General features: G+C 45.1%; 2 protein-coding genes across 9 annotated transcripts in view; both read left to right on the forward strand.

Annotated features, from left to right (window-relative positions):
* Window positions 1–2,221, forward strand: part of TTLL4 (tubulin tyrosine ligase like 4) — a 51,605-nt gene extending 49,384 nt beyond the window's left edge. For all 5 annotated transcript variants that reach the window (XM_053256762.1, XM_053256787.1, XM_053256780.1 and 2 more), the window contains one exon: window positions 783–2,221. In XM_053256762.1, coding sequence (XP_053112737.1) covers window positions 783–936 — 154 coding nt within the window. In that variant the 3' untranslated portion in view covers window positions 937–2,221. The remainder of the gene's footprint in view (window positions 1–782) is intronic.
* A 10,614-nt stretch (window positions 2,222–12,835) lies between these two features.
* The window catches only part of PRKAG3 (protein kinase AMP-activated non-catalytic subunit gamma 3), a 31,806-nt gene continuing 17,567 nt past the window's right edge, over window positions 12,836–27,074 (forward strand). For 3 of the 4 annotated variants that reach the window (XR_008311642.1, XM_053273944.1, XM_053273957.1), the window contains exons 1-9: window positions 12,836–12,966; window positions 16,263–16,302; window positions 17,827–18,485; window positions 19,323–19,404; window positions 19,868–19,926; window positions 20,308–20,353; window positions 22,385–22,439; window positions 24,838–24,964; window positions 26,845–27,010. Coding sequence is in view for 3 of the 4 variants with exons in the window: in XM_053273944.1 (XP_053129919.1) it covers window positions 12,922–12,966; window positions 16,263–16,302; window positions 17,827–18,485; window positions 19,323–19,404; window positions 19,868–19,926; window positions 20,308–20,353; window positions 22,385–22,439; window positions 24,838–24,964; window positions 26,845–27,010 (1,279 nt within the window). In the remaining variant the exon portion in view is untranslated. The remainder of the gene's footprint in view (window positions 12,967–16,262; window positions 16,303–17,826; window positions 18,486–19,322; window positions 19,405–19,867; window positions 19,927–20,307; window positions 20,354–22,384; window positions 22,440–24,837; window positions 24,965–26,844; window positions 27,011–27,074) is intronic. The other variant, XM_053273967.1, reaches the window with a different exon arrangement.

Below are 27,074 nucleotides of genomic sequence, written 5' to 3' on the forward strand. Positions count from 1 at the left end.
AGAGAGAATAAGTTGTAGTGGAAGGTGGGATGTCAGAGACCTACCCACTGACCAGAAACCATAACTATTCTCCTTCTGTCTTCTGAGCTTTGGGAAGATGCAGTCAACATATTTTCACATGTTTCACCAGAACAGTATAAAACTCAGAAATATTCCATCAGCTTTTAGTCTTGTAGAATGTGGACCTGAATCAACTGCTCATGGCTGGTGCTGCAGTAGGATGGGAATTAGAAGTGCTTTCAGTCTCTTACCTTTCTACCCGCTTGTGAGTGGAATCTTCCAGCACCAAATATGGCCAGATCTTTTCTTTATGGCTAACATCCGCTATTTTTGTAGAGACAGCCAGACTCTTTATGAATACATTTCTCTCAAATACATTTGTGGTTGGTGTCTTTACTTCTTGCCTTATTTTTGTTAAACAATCAGCTAATTTTAAGATATTTTAATTCCTTGTTTATTTTCTTACAATTTCAGGAACTTTTTTTTTTTAGAGGGGGACTTTTGTTATAGGTTAATGTTGTGATCTTAACTATTTAATTTTTGCTTGCTTGTCTCTCTCTTACTATTACTTCAGTATAGATCTAGCACATTCAGGCCTAGATGGTCATGAGACATAAGCCTCTAATCCGTTTTTCTCTATCACATAGAGTTGGTGCAGCAGTAAGAGTTTTTGCTGAAGAATTCCATTAGATTGATGGAACCAAGATGTTTTGGAAATTCTTGTTCTGTTCTGCTTTGCAAGCTAGATGCATCTCTCTCAAATAGTATTTTCTTCCCAACAGCAAAGTCCTTGGTCAGCGAGATGGAGAGGAGCCAGTCCGAAGTCCTGAGCCAAACCCTTCTACTCAAAGCTTACCTCTGATTAAATACGCAGCTGGAACTCTCAAGAAATCTGCAGTCTCTCAGGCCCTCAGCAACTCAAGCCTGGTAAAGTGATGAGAGACTGGCCAGCTTGTCCTCCCTTTCAGTGTGGGGAGGGAGCTCATGACCTACCTCAGTGGAAGCTAGGAGAACCAGCGTTGGAAACATGAGGATAACCTCTCGTCCAACATGCCCACCATAGAACTATTTTTTGGAAAGGGAAGTGAGACAAAGGAGATCTTTTACTTGATGAAAAGAGACAAATACTCTGTTTATAGTTTTTTATGACAAAAAAAGTTTCTCAACATAGAAGCTTGGAAAACCTATTTCATTTTTAGTGTGAATTCCTTGCAGTTCATGACCTTGCCATGTTCCTCACCACCTGAGCCACAAGTGCCTCTCACTTCTAAGTGCCAACATATTAGATTATACTGGGCACTGCCAGCCTTTGTGTCATTTCTTACAATGCCCTACTATCATGGGACAGTGTAAAATGCCCTGCTATCATGGGACAGTGTAAAATGCCCTGCTATCATGGGACAAAGTTTTGCATGTTTGTATTCAGCTTGGAAGTCCCACACATTCACAACTGGACAGAACAAGCTCCTTGTTGGCCAAAGATCTGGGACAAAAATCTTTAAAGTGTCTTATCTGATACAAAACAGACAAAGTTATTAGCTCCCCAGGGCACCTTAAGAGAAAGAGTCTTTGGATAGTGAGGGGGTGTGTCTGGTTTGATATTCTCTAGGTACTTGTCCATATTTTCTTTATACTTGGCACAGTATTCCTGAAGGGCTTTAGTGCTTGAAGATACTGTATTGCTTATTATGGAAAAGTAGGTCTTGCAGTGTGTTTGTGGAAAGCACTGCTGCGTAGCATAAGCAGAACACTAGTGATTTCATCTTGAGCCACGAGGATTATGTTTTGTTCTGCTACGAAATGGGCACATCTGTATGATTCCCCTCTTAGAAGGGCCAGGTAGTGATCATTGTTATGCCTTCTAGCACACATACACACCCTAGAACACACACATTCTAATTTCTTTATCCCCCAAGAAAGACTTGATTAAAATTTAGGACTTGTGGCTGCTTAGGAGTATGTTTATTGCTTTAAGTGCTGCAAATTGACTCGGTTGGTGGCATTTCTCGGTTGGTGGCATTGACTCGGTTGGTCGTTGTTGTCTTCTTGCTGCTATACAGACTTCTGCCCCTTCTGCACTTGTCATAATCTGGTGCACTGTATTATTTATATTGTATTTATTTAAGTATACATTTGTATATTTCCAAAACACAGACATCTCTAAGCAGTTTACAGAAGATTCAAATACAATACAAAAATTAAAAACAAATACTTGAGCCAATTTAAATGTTAAACCAATTTAAACTGAGCTAAAAACTTGGTCTTAAGGCTTTTTTAAAAAAAGCTTCCAAAGATGGCAAGGCTCTTATTCCGACAGGGAGTGCATTCCAAAGCCTCAGGAACAGACACTTTTTGCTTCTAATCTGAAACTGGTACAGGATGCCAACTTTTGTGCAGGGCAGGTCTGATAAACTTCCCTCTCTTCCTCTGGCTAGTGGAGGACACATGTCTGGAATGTATTGTTAAACTTGCACTTTGCAGTCTGCACAAACCAGCAAGAGCTGTTTGCTGTTCTGTTCCTTGGGCAGTGATAGACTGATACAATGTACTTGACATTTGAGACTTTGACACTTCGGAGTATTTCCCCGCTACATCCAGACACTGCTTATAGGAAGCTGCTAGATTCTGACAGAGATGTCTGAGTCTCGGGTGAATTTGACAACTGACTTCAAGAGATGTATGTTAATTGCAGGTTAGAAGTCCTTCTGTTTTCCCCAGTTTGCAAGAGACTGTGATAGCATTATATATTTTTCAGTGAGGAGGGTAAGTTATCCGATGCATCACTAAGAAGTCTTCAAGTATTGTTCCTAGATAGCATTAATAATAGGTTGTGACTCCTAATCTAAAAAGGCAGGGGAAAGGAGGAGGCAAGGGGCTCCTACCATGCAACTCTTTAATATTGTCTCCCATTGATGGGGGTGATATTTATGAATTGTAATACTGGTTACACAACTGTGGAGACTGAGATGTATATTCTCATAACATAGTGCTTTCTGGCCCCAGCAGCTGTCAAAGATACAGCACTGTTTCAGACATTATTCCTATTCGAAGCATTATTATTATTATTATTATTATTATTATTATTAATTAATTAATTAATTAATTAATTAATTCAGTTTCTGTACTGCCCTTCCAAAATGGCTCAGGACGGTTTACACAGAGAAATAACAAACAAATAAGATGGAACCCTGTCCCCAAAGAGCTCACATTCTAAAAAGAAACATAAGATAGACACCAGTAACAGTCACTGGAAGTACTGCACTAGGGGTGGATAGGGCCAGTTACTCTACCCCTGCTAAATAAAGAGAATCACCATGGTAAAAGGTGCCTCTTTGTGCAGTTAGCAGGGGACAGTTTACCTCTTGATTAATTGCACTGTGTTGGAGATATTCCCTAGATATGGTTGGTTCCTCCATGACATAAATGTAGGTCACATTTTAAGTGTGATTCAGGTCACAGCAAGATGTGTATGAATATGTTGGAGGGCAGGGGGTGTCCTGTACTATATAACACAAAATCAGTAAAGAGCCTAATTCTTACTATGCTGTCATTTGCAACCCTATGGCCCCTTGGTGACTCAGCCATAGGAGCAGAAATGTTTGGATAAACACAAGTGAGTCTTGTGTTATTGTCCTTGTAGAAGCCCACCTTGTTGGTTTTATTTAGAATGGGGGGGCCTTATGGCGTTGACTCTGGGTTGAAGATTCTTTTCTTTTTAGGTTTTTATTTCCACTTCATACAAACTACCACAGCATCTCTTCAAGAATGTTCCTTCTTCCTTGCCTTCACCTTAGGTAGTCTGACTATCATTGTGGTTTTGGAGGTGGCTATCTTTTTAAGGGGCATACTGTAGATGTTCCTTGCTGCTGGCTTCATCAATAGGCAGCTATCTTCACTTCAGACTTTTGTAAACGTAAGCTGGAGGTTGCTGCACTAACTAGAGATGGTTCTCCTTTCCAAAAAGCCAGCAGAAGATAGTTTGAACCCTTCATGGGCTGGCTTTTTACTTATTCTTGTTTGCACTCTTGGAACCAAACACGGCAGCTGCTGAGATTCTGGTGAGGCTATGAATTATTGGAAACATAACTGCTAGGGAATAAAATGTTGGGTGGTGAGGAGGTAGAATGGAAGGCTTGCTTTCTACTGTTAACATGCTAAATGTTTGTATGGTTTTTTAATCAGTTAAAACATCTTTTCCCCACTCCAACTCCCCCCCCCCAGTCTGCATTAACGAAGAGGGCTCACATGAAATTCTGAATCCTCTTTTAGATGACATTCTATACTGTCCTAACCCTGTAACTGAGTTTTTTCTACTCTCCCCTACTAAACATTGAAAGCCATGTTCCTTTTCTTGGGTGCTGTAGGGGACTGGTGCCTAATGTGTCCCTCTCAAATCCCATAGCAACGATCTTCTCCTGTGAACTAGCCTGACTCCTAGGATTGTATCAAATGACCTAAATTAGCTAGCTGCGTAGAAGTGTGAAAGTGGAGAGGCCTCTTCGGGTGTCGTAAGGAATTCCCCCAGCTGAGCTACTCTTCTCGTTGCTCACCACCCTTCCTCGTAACTCAAGCAATTACCAGCAAACAGGTGTTCAGCAGTCCAGCAAGTAGTCTGTGTTGCTACCTCGGTTTTCTGGTATTAACTGCTGCTCATGGTTCCCAGCAGATATGACCTATCTCCCCATTCCCCAAGCGTTTGGGTTCTGGCACCTTAGATAGTTGACATCTCCATCTAAATCAGTGGAAACCACAAGCCCTGGGGAATCGGGAGTAAATTTCTGGATAAATATGCCCTGCCAGCTTCCATTCTAATACTCTTCATTCCATGTCCTCTTGGTGATTTTGTATGCCTCAAAACAGGATGACAAAGACTGGCAGGAAGTAGTGGGTAGGGTATGTAACACATAGGTGCCTCCTTGGTTGGCTTTATCTTGCCAGGGTGGTTCCTCCAAACAATGTAGTAGAACATGATTTTGTGAAGAAGTAAGGCCTGTGGTAGGGTTTATGCAAAACCTCCAGAGAGGCGTCTGCATTTTTCAGAAGGGTGTAAAAAAACAAGACCTGCCCAAGTTTATTAGGAATGGAAGAAAACACACATTGTGTATAAGAACAAGCCACCCTAATATCTTCCTCATTACAGAATTTGAAACCTTTGTAGGTGCCTTGTCAACCTACATCATGCATAAGAATATTTCATTATCTTCTGTTCAGTCTCAAATGGAATTGCCATTTTAAAGCTGTGCAGGTGCACTGATGGTAGTTGGGTCTTCTAAAGTGTGTGTGTGTGTGTGTGTGTGTGTGTGTGTATCCAGAGGTGGTACCCTTTCATCTTGAAAGAGTGGCAGGAGTCTAATAAAACTTCCTGCTAAATTGAGGTAGGTAAGGGGGTGAGTGGGGAAGAGGGCATTTTTAATTGCAATTATGTGGTCGTGGCTGTTGTGAGGCTATTTGTATCTAGGTATAGCATCCACAGGATCACACTCAAGCCTCATCCCTCCCCGACACACTCTTAATGCCCTCTCGAGCTCTCCATGCATACAGTACTTTGACTGCTGAGACAAACACTGTGCTAGGAAATAGATCCTCTCCATGACTGGGAATGCTGAGCTCGCAGCATTCTTAATCATGGAGCAGGTCTCTCCCCGAGTCTAGTATTTGTAGGTGAGTGTTGTATGCACTGGGGCCATGTGCAGGGTGGGGCTTGCTGATGCACTCCTGAAGTCCAGCAGCCACCGTTTTATTGAGGACTGCAAAGGGTTTATAGTCATCAAATAAAAAACTATCATATATTAATCACCTTTACGGTTGATACACTCATTACTTGGGATTTGCAAACAGTTGTACCAAACCAGCTGAAAACAGCTCCTTTAGAAGTCACATCTTAACCAGTATTGTTGCTATTTATTTATTTTTCTATACTGCCCTTCATTAAATGGTGTGTGTGCGTGCATGCGTGCGCACGTATGTGTGTACAAAACATTAGAAACAAAACATAATTTGGTATTAAGACTGCAGAAAAACCATAAAACCAAACAGCAATTAAAATACCAGGCTAAGAGCAGCATCTTAAAACACAAAACCTTCAACAGCAACTAAAACCATTCTGGGGTAATTATCTCAAAAGGTAGCAGACCATCAAAAGGCCTAGGAGAACAGAAAAAACTTAGCCTGGCATTTAAAAGAAGTCTACCAGCCAGATCTCCCTGGGAGATTGGGTGCCAGAGCTGAAAAAGCTCTTTTGTTCGTTCGTGGAGGAAAAGTCTATCAATAGCTCCTAGTCTCTTAGTTATAGGCTATCTCCAGATTCAAAGGCAGGATGCCTCTGAATACCAGTTGCAGGGGAGCAATAGCAGTGGCGGCGGGGGGGGGATGCCTTCATTTCTTGCTTGTGGGCTTCCCAGAGGCATCTGATGGGCCCTTGTAGGAAACTGCTGGACTAGATAGCCCTTGAGCCTGATTAAGCAAGACTTGTGTGTTCTCTGTACTCACCTTGTTAGTCACCCGAACAGGGAGAGAAGTCCCTGTTCTTACTTCCAAAAGCTGGGACACCTGAAGGTGAGCATTGGCAGATGATTGCAGAATAACAAATAGGCCTGGAAGCCTTCCCCAGTGTCCTTTCATTTTACAGTCAATATATTTAGATTTAGCAAGTCAGTCACCCATTTTGTCCAAATGTGTGCACCACCGTGCCTCTCAAGGGTCTGTACAGGAGGCAATAGTGTACGTGAGGGATATTTGCCACTTAAGGAGTATTGCTATAGCACCTACATGTAACTGCCCTGTCCATCCTCTGGAGGCAGAGAACACAAAAAGCTATTTGAAAACATGGGTTTTTACATCTGAGAGCATGTTTGGCCAATTATCTGAATAATGAAAACATTAAAATATGAGATTTTAGAAACTCCACTACTTACCACATCTTGCTGTTCAAAGCTGTACTTCCCCAGATTTAATCTATCTGCGCTAGTGAAGAACTTAATTTTTGTGGATACAGTACTTAAGACATAATGTTTGGGCAGATGCTCATCATCCATGTATTGTACTTGTAGCCAGTAACTAATAAGTACATACTTTTTGAAGAGATTGAAAACCTGTTTGGTAATGCAGCTGCACTATTACTTGAAATTAAAAGTAATCTCAAAAATCAATGTTGTATGCTCTCTCTCTATGTCATATTCTTGCTGCTATCCCATATTTGCATGCCATAGGATAATTCAATAATTTCCCTGGCTTCAAAAACATGCAGAGCAGCATTGGTCACATTTTGTCCTTATGTCTGGAAAAGTGAATTATAGCCTTGGAGGAAGTAGACACCTTGAGCTTGGCATATTGGATCTGCCTCCATCGCCATCTGGATATGCTATTACCATTGGAATATCTGTTTCCATTGTACCGAAAAATATTGGAAATATCCTTCCAAAAGTTGAAAGAGGGCACTTGATTCCAGTTGGTGTCCATGCATGCTTTGCATTATGCTTTGCATAAATTGAAGTGATGTATGCCCCAAAACAACCACTCTTGTTTTATTACTGATGCTGTATTGGTTAGGTGGGGTGGGTGGAGTATACAGTTTTGTCTAATGCCCGTAAGGGTTTTCATAGAATCTGTCAGATGGCCATCAGGTGACACACACACACTCTTTGGTGTTTTGGTACAAAGCTTTTATCAAAGCAAGTAACTTCATACTTGTTTTACTAAGTTTATGGCAAAGATGTGCTCTATCAATATAATCAAATGGAGAAGCCAGACCACAAAAGTAGCATACAATTTCCCCCACTTTCCACTGTGTTTTGACGGAGATAATTAAGGGTGAAACAATTATGAGTTGTACGTTTTTATTCTTAAAAACCTGTTTGTTCTTCCACTGGTACAGAGCTTTCCATTATCCACTCTTCCGGTTTGTTTATATGTTAAGTGTATAATTTGGTGAGGATATCAATGAGATATTGGTGGTTAATTTTACAGGCCTTGCTCCTTTTGACGCGTGTGAGCAAATCAGCTAGTCTTTTACAGCTTTGCAGCACCACTGGAACACAGTAGTTGGCTGCAGAAAGGGGGAATGTTAATAGTTGAATTATCATGTGTTTTCACCCCTTTGCATACTGGGCCGTGGGTGGCGCCTACTCCCAGTCCCAGCTCTGGGTGGACAATGGGCACTCATGCACAATTTCCTTGCTTATCAAGGAGCTACCTGGTCTCTATTGCACACTGAGATCAGACTGCAAGTAGTGGAATACGCAGAGAGGGAAGGGGACTGCTGTTTTCTCTTTTGAGAAACTGACTCACTCCCCAGGAATGCTCCACAACAGAGGGGGAGGGGAGGCAATGCCCAATATGACTATGTTTAGAATGTGTGGAGACACTTGCAATGGGATCCGCAGACATGGAGAGCGGAGAGGAAGACAAAGGGCTTATGTCGAGCCTGTTTGGCTGCTGAGTCATCTCTATTAAAGCATAACTGCTCCAAGAACATGTAGCATAATGTTTAAGGGCTTAAACTATGAGCTGAAATGTCCCTTATTACAATCTTGACTCAGCTATGAACTCACAGGCAGAGTCATTCCCCCACCTCCCATCCCCTACAAAAGTCTGTAATAGGACTACTGTTGACTGGTCTATCCTACAGGCTACATGTAAGAATTATGTGAAGGCTAGTTTTGAATAGAGGTGGTTATTCCATACTTCAGTCTCCTCTGGCATCATTCATTCTATAACATTTGCAGCAGCAAATATAACAGACATTTAGATTTCTTAGTCCATTGTTCCTGGACAGTGTTTATAGAAGCCTTCAGGACCTTGAATCCGGGGCTTAGTAGCTGCCACAAACTGGGATTGCACTCCTGCTTGGTTTCCCTACTGCTTCCACCATGTTCTGCAGTGAAGCCAAAGTTCTTGGTTCAAAATGCTTTAATTTGGCACCGTAGAGCCTCATTTGAAATGTTGCTTTGCAGACTTTGTGTCAAAAATTGAACATGTTTGTACAGAATTCCATAGCATAATGTTGGACCTAATAACATTCCCAGGGCTGAGCTAAAAGCAAGCAAATAGTGGTGTCTGCAGGATACTTTGGATCGATTAAGCTATGCACATGTAGATAAATGTGTTTGTGGCATTTCTCCACCAGGTAGCTTGGCTCTTATGTGTGAAAATTGCCAGTTGTTCACATAATACATAATTGTTCTAAAGCAAGTTTCCAAACATGTTGTTTTTTTCTTCCCGATCACAAATAACAGTGTTGGCTCTTTTCAGTGTTCATGAATCATATTAAAACACTTTTTGTCATTTGAATGTAAAATCTATATAGATTTAGAAGGTAAACTTTATTTTTAAAGGGATCGCTTCAGTTTTTCTGCCTTTCATTAGCATTCACAAGGGATGCATTCCATGATTTTTCCATCCTAAAAGAGCATCAACAGCTACCTATAATTTTCCCAGATACCTCATCCACACACCTGCTAGCCCTGTTAGCTTCCAGCTGGCCTCAGGTCCTTCCTCAATTGTGGCTGCTGCAATCTCCAATTTGTTTACTTTTCTAAGATGTTCTATTGTGTTCATGCATAGTTACAGATAGTGCGGCTGAGGAACATACAGGTTTCCCTATAGCCACTTTGGAAGAGGAATAGTGAAACAAAACCTTTTTTAGGGTTAACCAAATAGTAAAGTAATGGATGAGTTTTCAAGTTCACTAGAACTCTTTTTCAAGCTGGAAGTTAAAGAGCGGGGGGGGGGGGTTGGGGGAAGGCAGAAAGATCCTGGGTAACATGGAAACCAAGTTGGCAGTCAATGACAATCTTAAAATGGAGTGGGAGATACATTTTGCAGATTTAATTAGATTTGTGTGTGCCTGGTGCAAAAAGATCTCAGAGTGCAGCATGGCATACCAGGACTAAAAAGGTAATGGTCAGTCTTGCTTTGAACATATACAAATAAGCAGTTATTTGAATCTCTTTTGTCCCAAATGAGTTCCATGGGTCTATTGTAAGGCAGAAAACAAAACTGAAGAAAAATGTATGTATTCTTATATTAGCAAGGTTGAAGATTAATTTTAGATGACATTATTTGCATTTATATGCAGAGGAAGTGGAGATAAATTGTTCTCCCTTATAATGCCAGAATTTATGGTCACCTGATAAAGTTGGTTGTCAATGGATTCAGGCTAGACAGAATAAAGTACTTTTTTTTTTTTACACAGTGCATTATTAATTTATAGAATTCACTGTCGCAGAGTGTGGTAATGGCCATGGGTTCAGATGACTCTAAAAGGGACCTAAACAAATACATGGCGTAGAAGTGACAATAGTATTCATGCCTCTGAACACCAGTTGCTGGGGTACACATAATAGAAGGCTGATGCCTTCAGGTCTGGCTTGTGGGTTTCCCAGATGCATCTTCCTGGTCCACTCTGGGGTACAGGTGACTGGACTAAATGGAACCTTGGTCCAATCAAGCAGGACAGTTCATGCGGTTTTCTGAATGTTTCCATGTCGCTGTCTATATTACAGTCACAGCTGAGACAACTGCAAGTCAGTGACCATTTCAAGCTGTCTCTACAAGCTGTACTAGTAGTAAAGGTAAAGAGTGCCGTCAAGTTGATTTCGATTCCTGGTGCTTACAGAGCCCTGTGGTTTTCTTTCGGTAGAATACAGGAGGGGTTTACCATTGCCGCCTCCTGTGCAGTATGAGATGATGCCTTTCAGCATTTTCCTGTATTGTTGCTAGCAGGGATTCGAACTGGCAACCTTCTGCTTGTTAGTCAAGCATTTCCCTGCTGTGCCACTTAAAGTGGGACATGGTAGTACAGGGTAATAATTGTAACTCAAGCAACATCAGTCAAAAGCCTCTAATCTCAGGTATTGGATGTGATTTTAGTGCTTCCAGTCCTGCAGCTAATGGAAAGCCAGTCTTGTAGTAGCAAGCATGCATTGTCCCCTTGGCTAAGCAGGCTCCACCCTAGTTTGCATTTGGATGGGAGATTATATGTGTGAGCACTGTAAAGATATTTCCCCTTAGGGGATGGGGTCGCTCTGGGAAGAGCATCTAAGGTTCCAAGTTCCCTCCCTGGCATCTCCAAGATAGGGCTGAGAGAGACTCCTGCATCTAACCTTGGAGAAGCTGCTGCCAGTCTGTGTAGAGTAGACAATACTGAGCTAGTTGGACCAATGGTCTGACTCGGTATAAGGCTGCTTCCAATGTTCTATGACCAGGTAAGGCCAATCTGGGCCAGGTCTGGCCTGCAAACCATCATATCTGGCTCCTGGTGGCCTTTATTAACTAAATGTTAACTGAGGTATGCATTTTGCCCACAGTGGAAAAGGCAGTTGTTTAAAATAGTTATAAGAGATGGTAATACTGTTGTTCTTCTTTCTCCCTCTTGGCTTCAAATATAATGTGATACACATTAGTGCTACAATGTCTGACCATTAGGTGATTGTGATGTTTTAAGAATTTTTAGTTTATATAAAAAATGAAAGTGTAGTGTTATAGAAAGGGCAGGAAGAGGGAACTAGTGGTTGTTTAAATAGCATTGGTTATAATGTTTTTATTGTTAAGTTTATTGTTTATTTATTGTTATTTTTATACCCCACCTTTCATTAAGAAAATCCCAAAGTGGCTTTAATGTTTGCTTCCCCCCCCCCGCTCTGCTGTGCAATTATATAAACCTATTGGGAGTTTTATTTTACCTTGTGCATTGACTTCGGATAGAACAGTGAAGCTGACCTATGATGTTACCTGACCACCCACCTATGAAGAGGATTGAGCAGCCCAGATACACTTTTCAGCCTATAACCTGCTGGCTGGAAAACAGTGTTGCTTCTAAGAGTTCAAAAATTGATCAGCCCTGATCCAGATACTCTGAACATCTGCAGTGAGGTGTGACTGCAACTGTTAGACCAACTGTTAGAGCCATCTTTAGAGAGCGGAGGCCCTGGGCAAATCAGCTAATGAGGCCTGCCCCCTTCCAGCTAATTCTGACGGTGGCAACAGGTGTGTTGGGCCTGGCAGTTGCCCTACCCTACAGTGTATACAGCTGGCTTCCTATGCCCATCGCAGCATGGTCCACAGCTGTGCAGAAGGATGCCTCTCTTTACACAGGACACCACACCAGCCCATTACAGCACTCATCAGATACTGGAGAAAGCTGACTCCTTCGCCTTTAAAAACTAAAAGGCAGCAATGCAACAGGTTAATACTTGTTCTTGAGTTTGCCCTATGAGGCAATGTGTTATGAGTGCGGTTTTTGTTGGCTCCAAAAACGGTTGATAACGTGGGTGCCCGTTTCAGGAGAAATAGCAGCAGACACATTTTTAAACCCATATGTAATGGATGACAATTGTTTTCAATGCAGCAGAGCAGGCTATGCTTTCCCACTAGTGCTTCTGGCACGCGGAAGTGACTTCTCTGTTGAGCTCCTCGCTAGCCAGCCAGTTCATATTGGGGGGGGGGGGGGCGGCCGGCGCGGCCCACGATCGCTCATGCCCGTGTTCGCCCCTCTCCCGGAGGCCCCACAGAGTGAAGGAGAGATAAGGAAGAAAATAGGGAGGGGTGGACCTGGGGCGGGGGGTGGCGGGTTCTTTGAACCCATCAGCTCAATTATAGCTACACCCCTGGCTCGACAGCTCCAGTCTGGGGAGGGGGCAGCTGGCTGGGCTCTCTCCCTCTCTCCCCGGCGCTTCATAGGTTGTATGTGGTGCAAGCCCCAGGGGACAACCATGTGTTGCTCAGGAGACTCGAACCCGACGCGGAAGACCCCTTGCAAAATGCGTGTCCTCCAAGGAGGGCGGGCGATCCTCCTCCCGCTCCCCTCCCTTCCACCTCCCCCCGCAGCAGTGTGCATGTGTGTTGCTGCCAGGCCCGCCGCCGTCGCCCCAGCCTGACACTCAAGCTCCTCGGCCAGTCGCCCTAAACAGCAGCTGGCTCGGCATGGAGCGGGCGGCGGCGGCGGCGGCGGCACCAGCCTTGGAGCAGGTAAGGCGCTGGTTGGGGCGGGGGCGGTGGGAGACTGACAAGAGGCAAGTCCCCCAGCCCAGCCCCGACAGAGGGAGCCGCGCCAAGTCGGGCCCAAGGCCGGAGGAGCGCGCCGGCCGGACACTTCCTGCCGCAAACAACGCCAGAACGACTTCCTGCTCGCGGTCCCTGCCCTGGAGCGCAGAGGCTGGCAGGGCTTTGTTGACAGGAGCCGGGGCTTAGCAGGGAGCTCTGTCTTCGCAATGCCAGGATTGAGCCCTGGCGCTGAAACATGGGCTACTAAAGAAAAGACTGGTTGAGCATGTGCAGAGGGCTCTGCCTGCTTCCCTCCCTCCCTCCACCACCTCGGCAGAAGGGTGTGTGTCTTCCATGCATGTTAATTGGCCCACCTTAGCAGCTTTAGCTTTAGACATTAAGCGCCTGCCAATGCATTAACTCAGCCTCTTCCACTTAGTCCCCCTTCTTCTTGTCTCTTCCCCACCCTGCAACCCGGACAAACTCTCTCTCTGTCCTGAGATTAGCTTATCTTTCCGCAGCGGAGGGAGGGACTGGGATGGAATTTACACTTTGGCAGTGAGAGGACTGTTTTGGGACAGGCAGACTTGAGAACCAGAGAAGCTGCCAAGCAACAGAGAAATTAGCTTTAGAATGAGAAGCACCAAAAAAGGGAGAGCAGAAGATAGAAATTAGGATTCTGACATCTACTGCCTCTTAATTTCTTTCTTCTGTGGAGTTCTGGTTCCCACTCAGCCTTCTAGCTGAGTAGGCTCTCTTCTGAATCTAAATCTGAGACTAGAATCTATAAGTCCTGGCTACAAGCTGATCCTGCCCACTCTTAACTCATGAGTTTGTGCTCTGCTTGCTATCTGATCAAATAAATATTTTTTGAATCAAGTGTTTAAATCTGCATACATTTGTACATGCATACAAATAATATTCCGGAGAAAAAAAGGGATGCTTCATTTTTAGAAAATGCAAGTGCAGGTCATAGCAAATCCATCCTCAGAAAAGAGATTTCTTCTTGTTTTATATAAATCCCTTTTTTGGGGGGGGTGGAATGTGTTTTTTAAAAATCTGTGGTCTGATTAATGAGGGGGCACCTTTTTTAATTAACCAAAAGGAACTGAAGCACTCACCATTGCAGTCTGAACTCTAACCCCGTTGGGCAGGGGCGTAACTATAATAAGGCAAGAGGAGACAGTGGTCTGGGGGCCCCCTGCCTTGGGGGGCCCCCAGAGGCAAATCACATGACTGACTCCCCCAGCTGTGCACCCGCCCTGGCTCCCTTTAGTTGTATTCATCCTCCAAAATTGATGGGAGTGTTAAGACCTGGAGCTACCAGAACAGCATGTCTTTGTCTAGTACCATTAAATGACTTGCATCGTCCACAATTTACAAAACCTTTTTACAAATAATTTAGGATGAAGTTCTATTGTGGCACATAGGTTTATATATATGTGTGTGTGTATAAAAATTTCTCTATGCTTTTTGTTACCACTATTCAGCCTCATTTAAGATTTCTTTACTTCATGAGCTGAGCTTCAGTGTGGGAGGGGGGGCATTTTAAAATCTTGTCTCTGGGCCCACTCCAACCTTGCTACGCCCCTGCCGTTGGGGATGAAGAGATCGTAGCGCATGAATTCCATTCTCACTTGGCTCTCTTGTTGCCTTATAGCTCAGCCCTTTCTAGTGTTATTGTTTACTTCAGCCTGCTGGCATGCATCCATTTCCCATCTGTTAGGGAAATGTAGGAAGAGGATGGAAGCAGAGGACCTATGGCAAAGTTCCCTGATGCTCAGGGGCTGAATCCTTCAGGGAGAAAAGATGAGTGGAAATAGCAACAGGAATGGAATTGATGCCAGGGAGGGATGGGCTCAGTAGCAGAGCACCTACTTTGCAAGCAGAAGGTTCTAGAGTCAGTCCCTGGCATCTCCACGTCGGGCTGGGAAAGCCTCTTACCGGAAATCAGAGCCAGCCTCTGCCAGTCAGCGTAGGCAATATTGAGATGGACCAATGGTCTGACTCGATAGAAGGCACTTTTCTATGTTCCTAGGAGTGTGTGGTGAGGAATAGCATGTCCATTCTTCTAGACGTTCATCCATTGTCCTGCATAAGTGACACTAAGTGATGTCACATGCAAAGGGGCGTGGCCTGGGCTGCCCAGAGCCCGAGCAAGCTCTCCCCTCATCATTTCAGGCAGCTTCGGCTGCCTGATAGGACGTTTTCTTCTTTCTCTTCCTCCAGAGAAGGAGAGAAAGGGAAAAACGTTCTATTGGGCAGTCTGTGCTGCCTGAAATCACTGCTGGAGAGTTTGCCTGGGCTCTCGGCGGCCTGGGCATGGGAGGGGGGAGTTTGCTCTGGGCTCCTATGGAGCCCGAGCCAATGGGCTCGGCAGCCTTTTTCATTGGCAGCCCGGGTTCTTTGAACCCGTTCGCTCAATGGTGGCTACGCCCCTGATCCACTGTGTCTATGTGCTTTGTGGCTGCATGTCTTATGCTCTGTTTCTGGCTTTGGGTAGCATGAATGAGCAACTTTCATTAGATCTCCTTGTGTTTCCCACCTCATCCTGCTGCACTTCTTAGAATGGGGATAAGCAACAGCTCCAGTTTATTGTGGTTGGGGATGATGGGAGTTGTAGTTCAGCAATAGCTGGAGAGCCAAAGTTGCCTACCCTTGTCCTAGAACAAGTACATGATTCCTGATTCTCAGATCCTTAAAAGTACCAGCTTTGGGTGCCAACTGAAGGAACAAAAGGCATTATTTGGGGGGATTATGGGAGCTGGAGGGGGCTTCCTCTTCTCTCTCACTGTTTCCTAACTACTCTTGTCCTGTGTTAAATTAATCCAACCTCTCCCCCACTGGGCAAAATTAAAGGGACAGATAGTTATCCTGCTCAGTATTTAAACATCTGCCTTCCTCTCTATGGTTAATGCTCCTTGCAACAGCTTAGTGCATATTTCAAAGCTGCAGTAATGGGAAGATGAGAAAGTGCAGCCATGCAGGGGTAGAGGAAACAGCATGCCTGAATGACCCCTGCCTGTGGAAAGAAGCAATGCTACAACAAGGATTCTGCTAGTGTTTAATTTCAATCAGATTTGTGGTGGTTGGGGCCTGGGCACTTCGTGGGTCCCCCTTCATCACTGTACTCCCACTCCGTGTGCTTGAAGAACTGAAGATACCACACATCAGATCACAACGGGGTCAGCCTGGTAGGACGAAGAGTTGAACAATCTTGCACTGTAAATGTGGGCCACAGAAGCCCCTGTTTATCTCTGTCCTTTCTCCTCCATTTCCAGGCACTGCTACTGAGCAATGGCCTCCAGCCTCAGGAAGCAGGTGGGTAGTGCACTGGGTGTGCCTGCTGTTGACAACATCAAGTGACTTAGGAGAGGAGAGCTGGTCTTGTAGTAGCAAGCATGACTTGTCCCCTTCGCTAAGCAGGGTCCGCCCTGGTTGCATATGAATGGGAGACTTGATGTGTGAGCACTGTAAGAGATTCCCTTCAGGGGATGGAGCCGCTCTGGGAAAAGCAGAAGGTTCCAAGTTCCCTCCCTGATAGGGCTGAGAGAGATTCCTGCCTGCAACCTTGGAGAAGCTGCTGCCAGTCCGTGTAGACAATACTGAGCTAGATGGACCTATGGTCTGACTCAGTATTTGGCAGCTTCCTATGTTCCTTCCTATGTTCCTATGACCATTCCCAAGTACAGACTTCACTGCCTGCCAGACATCTGTGCCCAGAAACAGTTTTGAATGCTAACTGCCTGCTTTGAGTGTCTCCTAAACTGGCTAATCAGCAATAGCATGATTTAGGACATCGATAATTTGGGACATTATGTATCCCCCACCCCCAGCTATCCTTACCAGAGGTGCACCTGGGTAATTTTGGAGCCTGGACCTATAGGCCTTTGGAGGCCCCCCCATCCCCTGCAAATTAAGCACCATCATGCTCAGCCAGGCGACCCACACTACCTGGGACAGACTAAAGAGGATTTGGGGTCCCCCAGGGGCTGTGGAGGTCCTGGACTTCGGCCCGGAAGTCCAGGGGTAAGAGCACCTCTGATCCTTACTGCTCCATGTAGCTATGATGATGCCCTCCATTCTAACACATTGCTTCCCCTGCAGTTCTAGCCTTGGAATCTCTTCCCTGTACTGGGATGCCACTCCTCTTCCATCCCGCATTACTTTGCTGTCCCAGTCTAGGGGGCTCCAGTTCTTTTGGTGTTTGTGAAACCCAACCTACTGTCAGCTTATGCAATAAACAGGGTGTTGCAGTTGGATTTGGAAGACCTGAGTTCGCAGTTCAGCTTCACCCCTTGATTCAATGGGTGGCCTTGGGCAAACCTCCTATTTCCCATCTGTCAAATGAGAACAATAGTGACCTACCTCACAGGGATGTTGTGAGGGCACTCAATAAAGATTATAAAGCTATACAAGTGCCATAGAAATTTGTTGAACATAAGCCCCCTCTTGGCTGGCTCTGCTTTTTCCCCCAGAGGAATTTAACTGCTCTTTAATCTGTCTCTGTACTGTTTTTGTTTTCAGCACTGTTTGGTTGCTTTTGAGACAGATCAGTAATTTAAGTGGATATACTGTATGTGCTATTGTGCAGATGGTATGATTAGGGCAGTGAGGAGGTGCCTGTCTACTCACTGTGATGCTTGGTCATTTCTCTGCACAAGTCATGGCTCATTCAGCCCAGCATGCATGTGCCTGTATTTTTTGTGAGTGGACACCATGTCTATGGGCTTAGTGAGAAGGAGGGAAGGTCATGTCAGTCCAAAGGGCTGAGATTACTTAAATGTTTCACCTGCCAAGACACTTTTGGTGCCTGGATTTGCAATGCTTCCCCTTACCCACTAGGCCCTGTCCTATCTATGGATGTCAAGGAATCAGCTTTGGAAGCCAAGCTTGTAGGGCTGGAGGCCAAAGACCTGGCTACAGATGGTCAAGACGCAAAGCCAGACACGATGAATGTGATGTCAGATGGCAAGTCCATGAACTGGGATCCCCAAGCTGTTATGCCGGATGCCAAGTCTGCAAAGCAGGGTGGCAAAGTGACAGCTGCAGATGCCATTGCTACAGAATCGGATGTTAAGACTACAGATTCAGAGGCCAAAGACTCAAGTGCAGCTAACAAGAATGGTGGGCTAGAGGCCACAGCTACAGAATGCAGGCAAGGAAGACCGGGGGCCCAGGCGGTGATGTCGAGAAGCAAGGATAAGGGCTGGAATGGCAACCCAACCATGCAGGATCCTCAACATACAGGTCAACATAGCAAAGTTGCAGTTCTGGATGCCAGAGCAGCAGCGGCAACCACGGAAGTCACCAAACAAGAAGAGAGTAACAAGGAAGGTGACAGTGACATAATTTCTCTTGACTGTGAAATTCTTGGATTTGGTCCTGATATTGAGTTCCTGGGCCCAGATGCTGAGACCTATATGCATTTCATGCGGAGCCACCATTGTTACGACGCTATTCCCACCAGCTCCAAACTGGTAGTATTTGAAACCACCTTGCAGGTGAGGGGAACGGGCGAGTAATTGTGAGTAGGTGGGGGTTGAGATGGGGGGAGCTGATTTTCTTAGAGCCTGGGTTGGTTGGGAGTGCCACTTCTTATGAAGCCCTTTGAGAACTCTAACAAAGGCAGGGCAGTGGTTTTGACCCAAGTGCGTAGTAGCATTGTCCACCAGTGTTCCCTCTAACAGGGATGCCCAGATGTTGTTGACTACAACTCCCAGAATCCCCAGCTGCAAAGGCTTTTGCTTGGGGATTCTGGGAGTTGTAGTCAACAGTATCTGGGAATCCCTGTTAGAGGAAACACTGTTGTCCACCCGACTTCCCAATACTTGTTCCTAAGTTATTTATACGTAAAGTTCAGTTCTTAGCCTTCATGATTTAGGACTGGTTCAGATAATACCTACTTGCAAAGAATTATTAAAGCTGCAGGAGCTCTGTGCTTGTTGGGATATATATAGCCATTCTACTATTTCACAAAGTTATCCCCCCACCCCCCACCCACTTTCCCAGTGTCACTTCTCCATGTTCTGTTTTGGCTCATAATGTTCCTATAGCTGTTATTCACAAGGCATTGCAATCATGGGAAGTGAGTGAAATAAAAAGAGAGGAGAAGCCTCCTCATCTGGCAAGGGAGTAGTAACTCTGAAAGAGCTGCTCCATTGAACTGGAGCCCAAGTGGATGATGGTCCAGTTAGAATGCAAGCTATGGGATGTTTGCCTTCCCAGCCTGCTGTGTTGCATGCAGCTCCCCCACCCCGCCGCCCCGCCCATGGATAGACAGGTATGGGGGACATCGACTGCCAGTCTGGATTTGCACATATTCTTTTCTTTCTCCTCAGATTAAGAAAGCCTTCTTGGCAATGGTGGCCAATGGGGTGCGAGCCGCCCCTCTCTGGGACAGCAAGCAGCAATGTTTTGTGGGTAAGTGATGCAGTTGTGAGAACCCTTACAACTGCATGGGTTCTCAGGAGGGAGAACCCATCTGAGAAAATTCTCCAGGAATGTATCCTTGGGAGGAATCCTGAAAGGAAATCCTTTCACATTTGTTTGGAATTGAAAAACTCTGGTTCCCACCTGGCATAGGGAAGTTGGGCTATGAGTTGAAGTTCTTGGGTTTTCTAGCCTTCAAGCTTTACAAAGGATGATGTCCAAGAAGGCAGGGTTGGTTGTAGCATACAGTGAGGGATTCTGTGGATGACCAGTTAAGGAGGAAAAACAACAGAGCCTTGTTCGGCTAATATGGCTACCCGCTCTGGACATGTTTAAAAGAAGTTTCAATAGACTGGGCCTGTTTCTGTTGTTCCGTGCTCCACTGAGACTCCTCTTAGCTGTTGCTTCAGCACTTCCAGACCCTACACCTGATTGCTGTTTTCTGTTTCTGAAGGTATGCTGACCATCACTGACTTCATTAACATCCTACACCGTTACTACCGATCCCCTCTGGTGAGTTTTCCAGTATCCTAATTCCCTTCTCAGATTTGGAGCAAACCAGCCTCTCAATATCGGGGAGGGGAGCAACAGCAAAGTGGGGGAACCATTCAGTGCCCAAGTAGCAGGGGTGACCTGTTTGGAACCCTTGGAGTCCAAGAGTCTGAGTCACACCCCTCTGTTTTATTAAATCCAAGTAGAAGCTTGGTACAAATTGCTCTGCCCTCCCACGCAGCTGTGCGCAACCCAGTGTGGTCATCAACACAAGGGGGGCTCCAAAAGTTTTATTGGAACATAACATACCTCACACAAAGCTCATTACCTTACACATATGTGGGTGACCACCAGTGACAACATCTACCCACTCCCCACCATAATGATTTTGTGTCCTTGCAGGTTCAGATATACGAGATTGAGGAACATAAAATTGAAACATGGAGAGGTGAGGAGGACATTGCTAGGGAGAGTGATGTTTGCATGGGTGCCGTTTAGCCTCATTAACATTGATAGAAATCCTGCCATTGACATCAACAGAGATTAATGGTGTTCTCTCTCTCTCTCTCTCTCTCTCTCTCTCTCTCTCTCTCTCTCTCTCTCTCTTCTTCCTTCAGCTTGATAGATAAGTGCCCAGTATTCTATCCCTAGACAAAGGCTGTAGCTTATGCTACAGGCTGCTTTGCTTTATTCCACCGACGTTCTGACTTGCATAGCATATTCTTATTTGTGTTCTGTCATTTGTTCTCCCTGAATATGGCCCATGTTTTCTTTTCCCATTCTGTCCATAGGAGCTAGTTTACACAGTGTTTTTTTTAAAAGACAACTAAATGAAACATTCTGCTCTCTGAATCAGTCACTTATGCTCTCAACTTAACTTACTTCAAGGGGTTGTGATGAGGATGAAATGAGAATGGAGGACCTTGTATGCCACTCTGAGCTCCTTGGAAGAGTGGGATGAACAGGAAAATAATAATAAGAGATTATGTCATGTGAGCAGATGTTTCATCACAGGGTTGGGAGCAGCTGCCAAATGTGCCTCATCTGTACTATTGAGTTCAAGAGTCTTGTTGAAAGGCTGACTTGCCTAGCAGTAGTTTTATAGTCTAAATGGCAGCATAGAGACCTCTCCTGCAGAGCTTGCTTCCCATGTGAAGGATCAAATTCCTAGATGTATATTTCATTTTTGCAACCTTGCCTATTGGTAATGGAACCCCTGAGGAGTCCCATGCTCTTTATTCTCCCCTCATGTCTGTGGCAGCAGAGGAAGTATTATTCTGAGTGCCATCTCAACTGAGCATCTGTGGTACAGCCACAGCCTTTGTCTGGTTGTTGCAAAGAGGAAGCAGAACCCATTTGGCTTTGGAGGAAGTCTCCACAGGAGTTTATTTTAGAGGCAGGACACAGAGTTTGAAGAGAGAGAGAGGCACAATGTAATAGATGACAGTTGCTGGACAGAAGATATTCTGTTGAGGCAGTAAGTGCAGGATCACATTGGGGTTAGAGAGCATAGGGTTTATTTTCAATTTGTTCATATTGCAGTAAGTTGTAGCAAGAAAATGTTGCCTCTCTTGCAGGTGATACAAAAGGAATTACATCAACACAGGCTTCAGCATGCCTGCACCAATTCCCGAAATGTTTTCAGTGCACACAGGATGCATTGGATGTGCATTAAAGCAACGTGGTGGTGATGGTCTATGCAGGGGCGTAGCAAGGTTGGAGTGGGCCCAGAGACAAGATTTTAAAATGCCCCCCCCCCACTGAAGCTCAGCTCATGAAGTAAAGAAATCTTAAATGACACTGAATAGTGGTAACAAAAAGCATAGTAAAATTTATATATATATCTATCTCCTGTGTGCCACAATAGAACACCATCCTAAATTATTTTTTAAAAGGTTTTGTAAATTGTGGACGATGCAAGTCATTTAATGGTACTAGAGAAAGACATGCTGTTCTGGTAGCTCCAGGTCTTAACACTCACATCCATTTCAGAGGATGAATACAACTGAGGGAAGCCCGGGCAGGTGCGTGGCTGGGGGAGTCAGTCATGTGACTTGCCTCTGAGGGGCCCCCCAAGGCAGTGGGCCCCCAGACAACTGTCTCCCCTTGCCCTACTATAGTTACGCCCCTGGGTCTATGTCATTGCCACGCCAAGCTCTTATTTGAACTAATCACCCTTCTAAATTGGTTGGAAATCCAATCAACCTCTTTAGCCAAGTTTGTTTCCCTTGCTTTATATCCACCCCAGGTTTCATCATGGAACCACCTTCAACTGTCTCATATCATTGGTCTATCAAACCCAGTGTTGTCTACATTGATTGGTGGTGGCTCTCCAGAGTTTCAGAGAGCAGTAAAGCCAGACACTGAACCTGGGACCTTCTGCATGCAAAATATGTGCCCCACTAGTGAGCTACGGCTCCTTCCCTGCTTCAAGTGCGCAGGTTCCAAATACTACTCACCTCCTTTTGTCTCTCCTCAGAGGTGTATCTGCAAAGCTCTTTCAAACCCTTGGTGTGCATCTCCCCAAATGACAGGTACGTCATACCTGTGATTCTTACTTCTTCTGTGGATGGAGGTTGGAATGGGGAGGCATGCTCTCTTTCTTCAGAGGGTCACCAATTCTGCCCCCTTTTCCTCTAGGCTGCCAATTGAAAACTACCCCACTGTGTCATACATTGTCAGATCCAAGTCACCATCCCATGTTGTTAAAGAGGAGCTGAAAGAGAAGTCTGAGGAGAGAATGGGGGAGAGGACATATGGCCTGAGGAGCGGAGGCAGGCAGAGGAGGAGGAGCCCCCAAAGCTTCTTGTTTCTGCTGCTCAGAGGCGTATCTAGGGAAAATAGTGCCTAGGGCAAACACTGAAATTGCGCCCCCTGTCCAAGCATCTGACACCCATCTTTCAGATAACTTTACCATAATATCAGCTGAAAAATACAAGTCAAGCTCGTTAATCTTTTAATATTGCAAAAACTATTTAGCAGTGGACTTAGCTAGACCAAATAATGCTGGAAAACTACAAATTTCAGTATGTGGGGGCTCATGAAATACCCAAATACTATGTGGAGGTGTACTTGGAAAACTAAACAGAAGTGCCTGTCTAATTCTCTACTATGCATTGTAGCATCACCATTACATAAGTTTTAAAAATTAATGGAGAATTTGACTTTTCCCAGATACTCTGTAAATAATTAAAGGATATGCAGAGTAAACTGTGTCACAGCTTGGAATATATTCTAGTCTTTCAGAAAGACAGTTAAAATGAGAGAAAGAGAGCAAGAAACTCCCAGTGGGCCTTAATATTAAGGGTTTCACACTGATTCAAAGATAAACCCACCATTAATAGCCATATTAGCAAGACATCACATTTAACTCACTTATCACAAGAAGCAAAGTAAGAGCAAATGAATACAATCCTAGGTCTTAAGCGTCAGCTCAGTATTCACAAGCCCTGATTCTCTGTACATAGTGCCAATCTGAATATGTGTACAGTGTCTTATATTATATTTTTATTATTATTATTTTTACCCGTAGCCCCTTTGGGGGGCTTCCTAAAGGCTGTGTTTTTTTTTTGCAAAGATTCCCCCTCACCCCGCTGGCCTCTAGGGCCTCGCAGGGACCATTTGAGCATGTGCAGTGGCTGTTTTTAAAAATAATCTTTTTTTTTTTTTTAAAGGCGACTGAAAACAAAATGGCCACCGCACATACTCAAATGGCCTCTGCAAAGCCTGGCATGACCTAGAGCTTCACAGAGGCCATTTGAGCATGCACGGTGGCCATTTTGTTTTTGGCAGCCATTAAAAAAATTTTTTTTTACAAAATGGCGCCCCCACTCAAGTGGCGCCCGGGGCACGTGCCCTGCCTGCCCTATCCCTAGATACGCCCCTGCTGCTGCTCTCTATACCCACACTAGTCTAGAACTCTCCTCTTGTATTCTGAAGTCACCACCTTTTTATGGCCAAGACTTTGTAATGCATAACAGGCAGAAATCAATGTGAAGGAAGATCCACACTCCCCTCTGGTATCTCAGGTTGAGGCGGTGAGCAGAGGGGCTTTCGATCAGCTTCAGCTGATATGCCAGCTGCGTCCATTTCTTGAGATGAACTACTTCAGAACGGTGGTACATATGCTGGTAACCTACAGGCTGGACTACTGCAATGCACTCTATGTGGGGCTGCCTTTGTACGTAGTCTGGAAGCTGCAGTTGGTACAGAATGCAGCAGCCAGTTTGGTCTCTGGGTCATCTCAGAGAGCCCACGTTATTCCTGTGTTGAAAGAGCTACACTGGCTGCCGATAGATTTCCAGGCAAAATACTAAATACTGGTTATAACCTGTAAAGCCCTAAACAGCTTGGGCCTTGGGTATTTAAGAGAACGTCTTCTTCATCATGAGCCCCGCTGCCCACTGAGATCATCCGGAGAGGCTCATCTCCAGTTGCCACTGTCTCGTCTGGCGGCCACACGGGGGTATGCCTTCTCTGTTGCTGCCCTGAGACTGTGGAATGTGCTCCCTGCTGAAATACAACCCTCCTCATCAATAACAACTTTTAAAAAGCACTTGAAGAGTTATCTTTTACCCCAAACTTTTAAATCTGACTGTAGTTTTAAATTGTTTTAAGGTTTTTATTTTCCATGTTTTAACTTTTTATGTCACTGTAAACCACCCAGAGATGAAGGTTTGGGGCAATGTAAAAATCTGATGAATAAATAAGAAAAGTTTTGCCCAACCATGCTAGGAAAAAAGCTTCCCCTGTTGCCTTCTGCCTGTTATGCAACTGTTAATGCAGAGTCCATAAAAAGGGTGGCGCCCTCACAGTTTCCCAGCTGTGGCCGTCTTCTGTGCCAAGCGAGGGGTTGGCCTGGAAGACTTCCAAGACCCCTCCCAACCCTAATAGTCTGTGATTCAGTGTGGTCCTTTTGTCCCCCTTTTCCAGCCTCTTTGATGCTGTTTATTCCTTGATTAAGAACAAGATCCATCGGCTGCCTGTTATTGAGCCCATCTCCGGGAACGTCCTCCACATCCTGACACACAAGCGTATCCTCAAGTTCCTTCATATTTTTGTAAGTGCTGCTGGATGAGTAAAGAAACCTTGATGACTTATAATCTGTAGCCTTTGTTTATACAGAGAATCAACATCTTTTCAAAGATAAAACTCCAGACCAGACAGTGGTTGGAGAGGCACATTTTGGGTTGGGGGAGGAGGAGAAAGCAGTGGGAGAGACCTGGGCCTTGCCTGTGGCCCAGCAGCTGAAGGGGGAGGCACCACCCTTGCCTTTCATGAGCTTAGCAGCAGCAGCCGCCACCAATGACCCCCCCACCCCACCAAAGGGCATGTGCAGTCTTGACCCAGCAGAACAAACGCCCATCTTCCCCCTCCCCACCAATCTGGCCAGTTTTTCTGACCATCCCACTACTGGAACTTTAGCCTGGACATGCCTGTGGGGGGTGGAGGGGAGAGCCTGGGCCAGCTTCTGTCCTTAGGGAGGACCACCTGCCCAGAGCAAGGCCTGCTCCCCTTTCACAATGGAGCAACCCCCACCCCCACCCACCGCTTTCTGGGAAGGAAGCCTTCTATGCTCTTCCTTGTTCCACCTCATACAGTAGATGGCTGCAGAGAGGTGCCTCCTCCCCCACCCTAGGGAGATCCTGTTTGGTCTGGAGTTTTATCTTTGAAAAGATCTTGATGACTTATATGTTGGCAGCCCATGTTTTCTTGTCCCTCTCCCTGATAAACCATTTCCCCTATTTTTGCCCTTTGGGAAATACCCTATTATCTTAAAAATGTGAGTTGCTAGAGTTGCCATTCTTCAGGGCATAGCTTCTTCCCCTGGATTTCTAGAAGTTATATTTCTGGATGGGTGGGAATATATTTTTTTCCTCTGGCAGGCACATGAGCAGTAAGGCACCATGCAGTGCATAGCCTGACATTTCACATGCAGTGCTGCTGAGCAGTGTTCTCTCTAATTTTTTTCACTGTGTGCAGAATGAGTTTTGTTCTGGGCAGCAGTATCAAGGCAGTGTGTGCACATGTGAATTCAGAATGGGGCCCTCCTGATTCAACCTGAGCGAGATCTAAAATTAATTGAGTGGTCATCAAAAAACTTGTGCGCACACACACATGTGCACACCTTAGAGGGAAAACTTGCTGCTGAGGTCTGTTCTGAATGGTTGATCACATCTTGTCAGGCAATTATGTTTCTCTAACATATTTTTAACCAAGAGATCTCACACAATGTTGGCAGAGGTTAGAGCAGGTGGAGAGCTTTCAGCAGTGTGGAAAAATGGTGTGGTGGCAGTGGCCTTGTCAGTGATCCTTGGAATGAAAGTAGCAGGGTGAGAAGCATATTTCTGTTTCCATTTGTGAGATGCCGTAAGGTGTGAATTGCTTTCTTTGGGAACTTCTGCCTTGTGGGAGTGTCTATTTGGCTCCAGTAGTGCTGTGCTTGGCCTTGTGGGAGTGTCTATTTGGCTCCAGTAGTGCTGTGCTTGTTTATTTGTAAAATAAAGCAAATGTTACAAAGGTGGCATCCGTCTCCAGTGCACTCTCACCCATAGGAAACTGAACCCAGTAGCACAGCCTGTGAAACTTCTCACCACTTGGGGAGCTGGGGAGAGCCTGGCAATATTTCTGTCCGATGCCAACAGGAGGGAGTGCAGAGGAGACCTCACCACATATTTGCTTACATAAATGAGACAAGTGAAGCTGACAGAGGAGATATTTAAGAGGACCTGGGGTCTGAATATTCATTCCAGTTTTTAAAGGACCGATGGGTGCTTGGGGATCTGAGTGTCAGAGGAAGCACCACACTGCTCCCAACTGGCCTTGCTGTGCCTTTCTGCTGCCTCTCTAAGAAGATACTTCATCTGTGTTTGTGGCCCTCCACCATGGACTGGGAATGGGCACTCAGCCTGCTCCAACAATAATCTTTTCTTGCTTCAGGGAGCCATGCTTCCAAAGCCACGCTTTCTGCAGAGAACCATCTTAGAGCTGGGCATTGGCACCTTCCGTGACGTCGCCATGGTACAGGAATCAGCCCCTGTCTATACAGCTCTGGAGATCTTTGTGGACCGCAGGATCTCTGCATTGCCTGTCATTAATGAAACAGGTAAGACGGTGAGAACAAGTTCTTGCTGCTCATCCCTTTGCTTGTGGGGTGTCAGCTGAGTCTT

Source organism: Hemicordylus capensis, chromosome 1 (genome assembly GCF_027244095.1).
Source record: "Hemicordylus capensis ecotype Gifberg chromosome 1, rHemCap1.1.pri, whole genome shotgun sequence".
Lineage (NCBI taxonomy): Eukaryota > Metazoa > Chordata > Lepidosauria > Squamata > Cordylidae > Hemicordylus > Hemicordylus capensis.